At 38.6% G+C, this 12,128-nt stretch overlaps 3 protein-coding genes across 3 annotated transcripts in view; 1 reads left to right on the top strand and 2 right to left on the bottom strand.

The window, feature by feature from the left end:
• LOC6652356 overlaps positions 1–12,128 on the top strand; it is a 50,054-nt gene that overhangs the window by 12,506 nt on the left and 25,420 nt on the right. The window lies entirely within an intron of this gene.
• LOC6652547 (odorant receptor 59b) lies at positions 5,716–7,065 on the bottom strand. Its single transcript, XM_002074609.3, has 3 exons — positions 6,296–7,065; positions 5,888–6,245; positions 5,716–5,817 (listed from the first exon to the last, which is right to left on the bottom strand). Exons 1-3 carry the CDS (start codon positions 7,063–7,065, stop codon positions 5,749–5,751), a joined length of 1,197 nt encoding a protein of 398 aa, XP_002074645.1. The 3' UTR covers positions 5,716–5,748.
• Positions 9,503–11,511, bottom strand: LOC6652548 (putative odorant receptor 59c). The gene is made up of 2 exons (XM_002074610.3): positions 10,240–11,511; positions 9,503–10,178 (listed from the first exon to the last, which is right to left on the bottom strand). The coding sequence occupies exons 1-2, from the start codon at positions 11,013–11,015 to the stop codon at positions 9,740–9,742; spliced, it is 1,215 nt and encodes a 404-aa protein (XP_002074646.1). The 5' UTR covers positions 11,016–11,511; the 3' UTR covers positions 9,503–9,739.

Raw genomic sequence — 12,128 nt, 5'->3', positions numbered from 1 at the left:
AAAAAAGAAAAGGAAAATTCCCCATGTCAGGCTACCCAAAGCAATTAAGGACGAAAATCTAATAAATAAAAGCGAAAATGGGCGCCGCACATAAATGTATAAATATTTATTGTCTTGGGAGGGGGTTAGAGCGGGTCACTTTAAATGCAAATTAGCTTCTTCCTTACCTGTGTCCTTAATTGGCCACCATTCACCGCTTTCATTCTCTTCGAGGGAAATGCATTCTGCAGGTAAACAATTCAATTCCCAAAAGTAGATAAAGTGCCAATTAAATTCACAAGTCTCTTCACAATGTACTTACATATGTATGTATGTTCATTTCCTTTGATATTAAACAGTTTGACTCAGATTAGCAAATGTTATTAAATTGCATTCTCTGACTTAAATGTGTAGGCCGTTTTTATACCATGCATTCCATAAGGTGAAATGGTATATTAAAGTCGCAAAAATGTATGTAACATGAAGAAGGAAGCTTTTCCGACTAGTGATGGCAAAAAAAAAATTAATTAATCGATTATTGTATCATATGATTATTTTTTTCCTTGCGACTACTAATCGCGATTAATCGCAAAAAATGAAAGTAATCGATTAATTTAACGATTATTTTTATAGTATTCCTTTTTATGACTTTTTCAATTTCTTATATATTTTATAGAAAAGTAGTAACGAATTTTTATTGTTATTGTTAAAGTAGGATATACATAGTTGAAAACTATCAACCTAACTATATTTTACAAGCACTGGCAACTAAGGCCTTCGGCTTAGACGAAAAGCTACATCCATACACTAGCCTGGGATTCGAACCCGGATCCTCGTTGCTCAGTTAACTAAATAACTTGGCCACTTAGACAACTCATCTACCGAGGAAACAAAACAGTAAAATTTTCCATTTATATATATTTAAAACATTTTTGTTAGTAAGTACGCCGGGGTTTAAGAACAGAAGTTCAGATAGATGTTCCGTAGTTAATCTGTTTCTTTTTTCGGTTGCCGTGTTTCCCGCTTTTGAGAACAGGCGCTCAGCTGGTACAGATGTACATAGCAAAAAACAGTAGCGTTGTGCAACTGTATTCAATTTTGGGTATACCGAAAGCATTTCTACCTAGGCGTCAATGACGTTGGGTTTCAGGAGCATTTAGAAAAAAGCTCAGCTCGTCTTCGACGGCGTTTATGTGCCAACGATTTGTGGTAGGCCCATAAGTCAAATTTCACTTCACCACCAACTGAGCCATCACAAACACTGTCTTGGCTTTCATTTGCATGGGCTACAGTTGCCATTTCTTTCCGTATATTTTTCATTACTGAAGCAAAGGCAAGACCATCTTCAAAATGGATTCTCTTGAAGAGGTGGTTCAGCAAAGTTGCTGCAGTCAACAAAAACCGACAATCAAATTGAGCCAGTAAATTTGTTTGAGCTTATTTCTAGTGGTTGTTTTACAGATCTGTTAAGATCACTTCGTGCTAAAATTCACTCACCCAATCTATTATTTGATCGAATAATCGATTATTGAATTAATCAATCGAATATCCTTAATCGATTATATTTAATCGCAAGTTGAAACAAAATAATCGATTATTGTGTATTATATGATTAATTTTGCCATCCCTATTTCCGACTACATAAAGGATATACATACATATATTCTTGATCAGCATTAACAGCCGAGTCGAACCAGCCATGTCCTTCCGCCTGTCCATACGTCTGATCATTCATTAGTCACGATGTCTGTCCGTATGAACACCTAAATCTTAGAGACTATTTTAGCTAGGGTCATTTATTTTGGTATATATACATATGTACATGTAAAGTTTGTTATAATGATTAAATATGTTTATTGACAATATCATTCTAGATGATTCTGAGTGGTTAGGATACAGTATTATTATTAGTATGATAACGACAAATGCGAACAACTTTAATTGAATTTCGCGATGGCTTTCGACTGACAATTGACGACTTGTCAGTCGACTGCTACCGCTCGACACCATTCGCTCCATTTCGCTCTCTCTGTGTTCTTGTAAACGCTCTCCAAATTACCAGGGACCGGTCTAACCGTTCTGATCTGGACAACACCTCTTCTGTATAAATAGTGTATAGTTATATATAGTATAGTATAGTGTGTTTTTCTACTGTAGCCAACTTCTGCCCCTGGTATTTTCATAAAATAGATCTTCTCGAAGACTAACAGAGTTGCTATAGAGTTAGCCTTGGAGTGAGCGAGAGAGCATGTGCTTGTTATGAAGCATGCAAAAAGAATTTATTAACATGCATTTGATCTTCGAAATTTAAAATATTTTGCATGGTATACTGAAGTCGGCGTCATCCCTTCTTCATTAGATGAATAACTGATTTCTTCGTTGTTACTTCCACACCTGTAGTTAATTCCTTAAGGGTATGTAGTAAAAAGGATGCAAGGACACTTAGGCGGGGCCCTTAGTTTAGTTTTATCTTTGGATGCCTGATTAAAATGAACAGAAAGATTAAAGATGAAAGTACATCATTCATATATTGGGTTTGAGTACATCTCAGTTAGCTGGTGTTGACTTCGACAAAAAGGTCGAGTTGTTCAGTCAATAAACAAATTCGAAATTGGCAGAATTTGTAAAATATTATGGCCACTCTTCATGCACAACTCTAATCTTGCTCCAGAGGCTCGAATTGCTGTGACAAATTTGTCGAACTTTTTGCATAACACGCATCCGGCACAACCGCAACATTTCGAAATAATTTACAAATTAAAGGTTACGCTTAGGTCCATGGGTACCGACATTGTACATACTATGCGGTACACGCCATTTTCGAGACCTTTCACCTCTGTGGAGCCTAAACGTGATGTGTTGTTGTTTGGCCATGTTGGCATGCAAATTATTTGTTTGCTAGCCTATAACTAATACGGCAGCAGTGGTGGGGGTGGGGGGAGGGAATTCCATGGAATTTCTATGTGCACCGTCTCAGCCGTGAATTGCATGGGTAAATTGCACCAGATGCCGCTGAAAAATGCACACAAACATCTACATAGAGACATACAATCATACAGATGTATGTATGTAGGCTATGCGAAACACAAAGGCCACGTAACGTGATTGGGGCAAAAATGCGGATGATGGGGGGACAGACGGAGAGTGGAATGACAAACGGAATCGAAAACAAACAACGCAAAATGGACACGAAGGATACGTAGCCATGCATACTAATAGTATTTTGGGCTGATTGCTGGGCCAGTCGGTCTGCCAGGCCAACTATTTGCCATAGATAAAATTCCATTTCTCGTTTCGATTTGTTTGAAAAAGAACGAGTACGAGTAAAGCCTCAAAAGAAAGCCAATAGCACACAAGCGTCTAAACTTTTGGATTCTCTGTACTAATCGCAATCAGTCAGAACTGATCTATAGTTAGCCATGTTACCATCAGCAAAATCGCCATCCTGACTCGGTACTGCCTAGCATTGAAGTTGCTAACACATAAATGGTGCCCTATATTGTCTCCAGACTTATATATGTTGTTGATACATAGGCTTAGACTCTTCCCTACTACGTAGGTACAGGGTAGAAGCAAACCAAACAAAATTATATTTGCAGCCTCAAACAATAGGCGAAAGCAATTTCATGTGAGTCATTTGACAACCTTCTTCATGTTATTTTTTAGAGGACTTTTTTTTGCCACTGCACTGAACTATGATATATGGCGCCAAACGTTCATAGGAGGCGGTGGAGGGTGGGGCACGGAGCCGGCCTTAAGGCCATCTTGGGATAACTAACACATCGTTCCCTGACTTTCAATTTGTGTGCATTTGCATATTTGCATTCGCCTTAAAGTTTTCCCGCACAAACTTTGCCTCCACCCAGGACTTTGGGCCACGTCCTTGCCTGGCTGTAAAATGTTTAGACGACTGCGAAAAGCTTGTGTTCTGGATGCCCCGAACGGGACTTTATTAAATTTGCAGCAAATCAAAGAGCAAATAAAAAGTAATGCTGAAATTTTAAACGAGAGCATAAAGAAAATTGTGAAAGTTTTCACACCGCAACCAATTGGCGAGCAATTCATGTGCAATTAATTTGATTATATTTATGTGGTTTGGCTTACTTTTTCGTGGAAAAACCAATTAACAAATATGATTGCCTTTTCATTGCATAATTAATAATGTCATTAAGTATGTATGTGTGTATGTACAAGTATTTTGTTGTTGCCCAATTCTTTTGAATCAGAATTTTAGCAGACACACAACTCCACACAATTAATTCAGTAGAACGTATTTAATGGCTTTTCGATTGCCAAAAAAAAAAAGAAAACTAAAAAAAAACATAGGCATTTTTATACACATAATTTAGCTGCTTATAAAAATAATTTACAAATAATTAATATCAGAGATAATTGAGCAAAAAACCAAATAGGATTTTAAAGCTTTAAATTATTTTACATTGTTATTTGCAGGACAATAATATGTGCAGAAAGACTTTTGTATATCGAGTTTCTATTACCAGACAAAACAAACAATTATCTAAATCTAATCGCATGGTAGAAACCAGATATGAGCAGAGGATGAGAAGATGTTTCCAAAATTGAAGTTGTACATCTGCCATCAAATGGATTTCTTCCATTACCCAAATCCAGGGTGTTCAGGAAAATAATTGCCTACTTTTTGGGTTCTCTTGGGTTCTCTAATTATTATATCAGGAAAGCTTTCTTCTACATGCTAGTATTTTAATGTACCACTTTGCTCTCTGGTTGCATAGTATAATAAACCGGGTTCTTGAAACAGATCTATGAAGTGGAGTTTCAAATAAAAAATCAAACATTTAATCATCTCGTAGCTTATGTATCACAGATGCGACGCTTTTGAATATTTACATTTGAGAAGCAAAACACTTGACATCCAAAAGGCGAGAACCAGATCGGAAACAAGGTTAATTTAAAAACACATTGGCTTAATATGTCAACCTGTTGGAACTGAATTGCATCTGGCAAGAGCAAAACCAACAACGAAAGGAAGTAAAATCCTGCAACTTGTACATATAAACTGTTTGCTTTCTGTTTGGTTTCCATGGCAGAACATCCTTTCTACCCCAACCCCTGTTTAAGGTTCATGTGGAACTTGTGCGGTCGGAAAACCGCAAAAATATGTCATAATATTTGCTTTTTGCCCACTGCCACACACTTTACTCTGCTCTGGTCTCTGAGTATTCACCCCATTCCTATTCCATCCAATATTATTATTATTTTCTTTAGCCTCTCCAAGAGGCTCCGTTCGTTTCGTTTTTCTGGCTACAAGTCACGTGTTTAACATAAAATTTAAATAAAAATCACATACAATATGTAAACAGTTATATATACTTCCTGTGGTTGCCTCCAGCTCGTATGACAAGGCCAAAACCTGAATCCGAATACGAACCAGGACCAGGACCAAAGCCTCTAAGCCTCCCAGCAACTGCTCATTCCGTTTCTGCTCCCGATTGTTTGTTGTCCGTCCGTTGTTTGTCTGCGTCTCTGCCGCTGTTGTAATTTCCGTCTGTTAACACAATTTGCAAATTCGACTACTTTTCCTCTTCCCTCTACCCGTCAACCACCCCCCATCAGCGCGGACTCTTTACTCACCCTCTGTGTCATTCCATTACCATTTTGAGTGCCGTTCCAAAAACTAAATAAGGCAAATCTTCTTAGATAAACTATAACATATACAAATTCTATGCAAATTTATCATATAAAGATTGGGAGGGGATTTTGCTTGGAAAATAGAATTAAGGGTAAAGCCTATTGAAACTGTTCGGCCAGATTCATTTGACGCACTATGGTTATAATGCTGAAAGCAAACTTGGCCACCTGAATAACAAAACATATTGTCAGTGTCAATTAAAAATCCCAGAATAGGAGACCGATTTCCATTACTCACACTGATGTTGCTGTTCATTGAGATGGGAAATATGCCGCCGGCTATGAATATGATGGGTTGCTGGACATGATGAATGAAGTGAACCAGTGTGGCCTTGTAGCGGGGCTCGGCATCAACCCAGTTCGATTGGAATATAGTGTTGGCCAAATCCTCGCCGTCATCGATAAGCAGATTGCACGTATAGCAGAATGGGAATGTCTGCAGCAGAATGGTTATGACAAACAAGAACGAGGCTACGCCCTTCCAGAAATTGGAGAAGAAAAATACGTTTATCAAAGTCAATCCCAATACGGAACCGATCAACATGAATTGCACGAATATTGTGCGGGATATCATAGGTCGAATCATGTCGCAGCACCTGTGAAATTAATGATCTGTATTGGGATTAAGTACTTTTGAATCACCCACCTTAGAATCAACTTGTGATCCATGACACAATTCACCAACTCCTGATAATTCTCAGCTTCAGTTTTTGTGGGGTCAGTCCGTAAATTCCTTACATGGTCCTTGAGCACGTCTACATGGGCTCGAAAAATGATGGTAAACATCAATGGATACGTATCGGCTAGTTGATCTTGAAGCACAGCAAATGACATGGTGATATACTCGAAAATCGCCTGTATCCACAGACTGCCCAGTCCATCGCGCCAATCCACGATTGGATTGTAGACAGACCACGGTGGCCGACCACTCAGGGCATAGGACAAGAATGTCGAGCCGGCATAGCCGCAATAGATGAAGCTGTACACAAGAAAGGCGTAATTGCATCGCGCCACCATTTCATGAATCTTGCGACGATCGCTCTCGTTCTGAAGCCGTTGATCCAGTGTGTCCAGCAACTGTTCCGTCTTTCGCAGACGCCAAAGGAATATATAGGTAATTGTGGACTTCACCGATGCTCCGTAGACATTGATGGCCACTTGCAGGGAAGTCAGAAACTCGCCTGGGGTAAAGTTCTTGAACTCCTTGGCATAACTTATGATGAAGCCAACGGGTAGATAAAAGACTCCGAAGGCAAACGGTACACATGTCCAGAATAGATACACATATCGTGTTAATCCCTCCTTTGGTGGTATCCAGCCAATTAGCTTCATGGCCCGATAGAGATAAATGTTTGCCTGACGGGATTGCACACGCTCAGTGAGCGGCGCGGGATTGATTAACTCGAATACAACCATTGCGGCAGAAGTGACACTTTAAGCTCTAACTGGCTCCTTTTATACCCATTGTCACCTCTGCCCAAGACATGCATATCGGACATCTGTTAAGTTCACGCCCAGCCCCTTCAATTCCAATTCCGTGTGTGGTCTGTAATTACGCCCCGAACCCATGGCAAGTGTTAAGTTTGTGGGCAGGGAGTTATCAATTATTCAAGTTCGTAGACCTCAATAACCAACAATTATCACCTAAATAACTTTTACAAAGCTTTCAATTCAATTGGCCAATTGTTGCAGAATATTGTGAAAACCGAAACTTGTAGTTTTTATTTGGAAAAACTTTTTCAATAACACCTTTCACCAGTTTATTGTGTGTAAAATAAAATTGGTCACGTTATCTGTTTACTATCCATACAGACATGAACATGTTCTGCTGATCAAGAATATATATATTTCATACATTTCTAATTATACCACACACCCATAGGGTGAAATGGTATATTAAAGTCGCAAAAATGTATGTAACAGGCAGAAGGAAGCTTTTCCGACCCCATAAAGTATATTTATTCTTGATCAGCATCTTCTATAAGAGCTAGAGCCACCAAATTTGGTATAGAGACTCGTGTAGTATGTAAAGCGGTCAAGTTTATTTTAAATCTTTGCTACGGCCCTTTCCGCCCCCGTAATTCAAAAACACTATTATCTCCGGTAATTTTCTACTTTGTGTCAAATTACCAGCAAATTCCATTTTTGACCTAAATCGGACAAAAAATAGCCAAGTTATACATATAAAAGTTTCTATATAAGGCCGGAGATGGCCGTTGGCGGCGCCGGTGTGCTCATATGATACTGAGATAAGCTTGTAAAAAGCACGTGAACTGAATTTTTCCAAAATGCGTTATTATAAATTTGAAATATTTGTTTTACTGTTGTATGGTATACCTAAGTCGGCAAGACGACTTACTTACTTAATTTTTGTATGAGGATGGTTGCTGAATGGATGCTTCTATCGCCCCGAAAGTTTTCATTTGAGCTGCCAGGAGCAACTTCCTCGGAAAACAAAATCTAAAAATTATAAACAGGATATTTTTTAAAGCGGCCCTGCTCAGATGATTTTTATACCCTTGCAAAGGGTATTATAAAATTGGTCAGATGTTTGTAACGCACAGAAGCAGACGTTTCCGACCCCATAACGTATATATATTCTTGATCAGCATGAGAAGCTGAGACGATATAGCCATGCCTGTCTGTCCGTCCGTCATCATCAAATCAACAGAGCACATGCATACACACACAGACGCAACGCTACATGAACTGTATGTGTATGCGTGCCATGCTTTGCTTAAAAAAAATTTAAGAAGAATATAATAATGTTTTGTTTGTGTATTGATGAACTGAGTTGCAGGGAAAGAAATTTCAAAAAGTAAAATTATTATTGCCAAAGACTGCAAGGCTATATAAACGTCGGCATAGCCGAAGTTAGCTTCTTTGATATTTGAATGTAAATCTAAATGCTATAATACGAACAGGATATTGAGATTCTATCTAAAGTGTGAAGTGTTAAACGAATGAAGGTTCAGTAAGGAAAGAGCATAACATACATAAATTCAAATTGTATTTTTATACCCTTGCAGAGGGTATTATAAAATTGGTCAGATGTTTGTAACGCACAGAAGGAGACGTTTCCGACCCCATAAAGTATATATATTCTTTATCAGCATGAAAAGCTGAGTTGATATAGCCATGTCCGTCTGTGCGTATGCGTTTTACTCAGCCGTCTTAAGAGCAATCGGGAAATTCGGAGCAGATCAAGTATGAAACTTATCAGAATCGGACCACAATATCATATATGTAGCTTTAGAAGAAACATTTTCATAAAAATTCGAGTATCGCTATGAAATTTACATATGTGATAATATTGGATATAAAACCCAAGATCCCAAAATTTGAATGTGATCGGATAAATATAACACAAGTTACAGTCAATATAATAATCGGCTCTGCTCCCACCTCTGCCGGCAGCGCTGCTTGCTGTCTACTACATATTTCGTCATCAACAGAGTACATGCATACACACACAGACGCAACGCTACATAAACTGTATGTGTATGCGTGCGTTGCTTTGCTTTGGGAATGAGGGAAGAAGAAGAACAAATTGTAAAATAGAGAGTAAAATTGTTTTGTTTGTATATTGATGAATTGAGTTGCAGAAAACAAACATGTAAAATTATTATTACCTAGGACTGCAAGGGTATATTTTGATATTTGAATGTAAATCTAAATACTATAATACGAACAGGATATTGAAATGCTATCTAAAGTGTGAAGTGTTAATCGAATGAAGGTTCAGTAAGGAAAGACCATAACATACATAAGTTCGAATTGTATTTTTAATTTGAAAAATAGTTTGATAAAATTAGACGTTATTAGTCTTATTTGCCTTTCGTTTAATATATTCGTGTTAGGAATATGAAATGATACACTCTCCCGGGGCGAAGCACCTTCGTTTTATTTAAACTTACCTGTAAAATTCCAAACAGCAAACAATACAGAACTTAACGAATCGAATAAAAGAGACTGTGAGAATCATTATGGTTTCTATTTTAAAATCCAGAGTAAGACTAACTTTGACATTCGTTTTAACAAGTCTCGTTCGATGGCAACTGATGTGGAGCCACATTCTAGATTGACTATATTAATGCTGTTCACGAAACTTTTCGCCCAAGTTCATTTGATTGACAATCGTTATGATGCTAAAGGCAAATTTGGCCACTGCAATGTTGCTCTGCATGGATATGGGGAAAATGGCCCCGGCCACAAATTGAATCGGCTGCTGCACTCTGTGAAGAAAATATACAAGCGCCGATTTGTATCGGCTGTCTGCATCCATCCAGTTGGAGTGAAAAATGGCATCTGTCAGGGCTTGGCAATCGTCGATCAAGAGCTCACAGTTCATGCAGAACGGGAAAGTTTCCAGTAGCAAGGCAAATACGAATGAAATGTTTGCCACAGCCGTCCAAATGGAGGATGAAAAAAAGAAGATGTTAATTATGGCCAAGCCGAGGACCATGCCAATCAGCATAAACTGTGTGAATATAGTCGCCGATATCATTGGGCGCATTATGTCGCAGCATCTAAAAAAGAAAATATGTGTAATAATGGGAGTTATCGTCAATAAACGTAAAAGGAACCCACTCCAATATTATCTTGTGATCCTTAATGCAGGTTACCAACTGTTCGTAGTTCTGCTCGTTGGTCATTTGACGATCTGCCCGCAAATTCTCAATGCGATCCTTTAAAATGGCCAAATGCCCACGAAATAGAAAGGTAAACACTATGGGAAAGGTGTCCGACTGTTGCTCCTGAATCACGACAATGCACATGACAAAGTATTCCATGAGAGATGCCAGCCACAGATTGCCAACCCCCTGCCTCCAGTCGACAAGGGGATTGAACAGCTGCCAGGGCGGTGATCCAGCAAAAACAGACGACAACAGAGTCGAGGTGGTGAAGGCAATGTACATTGTGGCATAGAATAACACGGTGCGATTGCCCCAGGCCACGGTCTTATGCAGCTTTTCCCGCTGTGTCGGTGTCACGCAGTGCTCGTCCAACTGGGCAATCAACTCATTCATCTTCTTCAATCGCCAAATCTGGGAAAACGTGACACAAGCCTTTACCGAATTTCCAAATGCATTTAGATCAACCTGCAGGGAGGTGAGGAACTCGTTCGGCGTGAATTTGTCAAAGTGAACGAAATAGGTCGCAAATAGTCCGCAGGGCAAATAGAAAATGCCCCAAAGTATAGTATTGGCAGTCCAAAGCAAATAGAGCCATCGATGTAGACCCTTTTCAGGTGGCAGCCAGCCTATTATGGTCATGGAGCGATAGAAGTAGACGCATGCATCTTTTGACTTCACCTCTTCAGACAATGGAGCCGGTTTGAGGCGTTTAAAGAGGGGCCACTTCATCCTGTTCCTGCTGTAATACAACGTTACTTGAGAAATGAAAACCTCCCCAATCGAAATCCTTTATATATCGACAAACGAATCGAATCCTTGATATCTTTTTAATGTCCATCCATTATTGGTTTATTCATACAATTCCAATCCCAGTGCGTCATTAAAGTGCTGCACTTATAAAGACATTAGTCGGACTCGATTTCTGCGAAGGTTAACAGTCACTGAAAGAAAAAAAGAGAAATATTTGGCAGACAATATGTAGTTGGCTAGTTTGACTGTTATACCATGCATGGTGGAATGGTAAATTAATGCCGCCAAAATGTATGTAAAGGGTCAGAAGGAAGCTTTTCCGTCCCCAAAAAGTGTGCATATTTCTGTTCACCATTATCATCGTATAAAGGGGGAAATTTTCTTCTTTATAATCGATATTTTACCTATAAACTGATATTTTCTTCTCCATAATCGATATTTTACCTATCAAACTGAACAAAGTTCGATTTTTCCTTCCTCGATTAGTCGATTACCCTTCCCAATATTATGAGCTGGATCCGCCTCTTATAGCCCTATTGAATCGTGTGATTCCTAACTAGTATATCCGTGTTTTGTGGTCTAGTACTTCTGAACGGCAAATGCTAATTTGATAGGGAATGTACGCAGATTGCAATACAGTTCAAAGTTCTTGCCAAAATTGGTTTAAGATGAGTTTGTTTAAAATTATTTGAAACCACAACATAAAATGCCTTTCGGAAATATCGACCATCTCAGCACTAATTTGATTATACAAAATATAAAGGGATTCATTGACTATATGAAATCAAGAAAGTAAGTGGTCTTGCCGACTTAGGTATACCATATACCAATAAAACAAATATTTCAAATTTATTAAACAAATGCATCCTCTCATGCTTTTTACAAGCATATCTTAGTATCTCGCTCACTCAAGCATACGAGCTCCTTAGCTCCGCCAGCAGCCAATGAAATGAAATACTATTAAGAAGCAGAATATTTTAAACTTAAACAAAATTAAGTAACTTTTACTTAAATAATAACACAGGCCGAACCCGACACCACAGTACACTTTTGATATCCGTGAAAAAAGGGTCAAGGAAACCTCTCCGGCCA

This window comes from Drosophila willistoni (genome assembly GCF_018902025.1).
Source record: "Drosophila willistoni isolate 14030-0811.24 chromosome 2L unlocalized genomic scaffold, UCI_dwil_1.1 Seg168, whole genome shotgun sequence".
NCBI lineage: Eukaryota > Metazoa > Arthropoda > Insecta > Diptera > Drosophilidae > Drosophila > Drosophila willistoni.
This window is presented reverse-complemented; position numbering and strand designations above follow the sequence as displayed.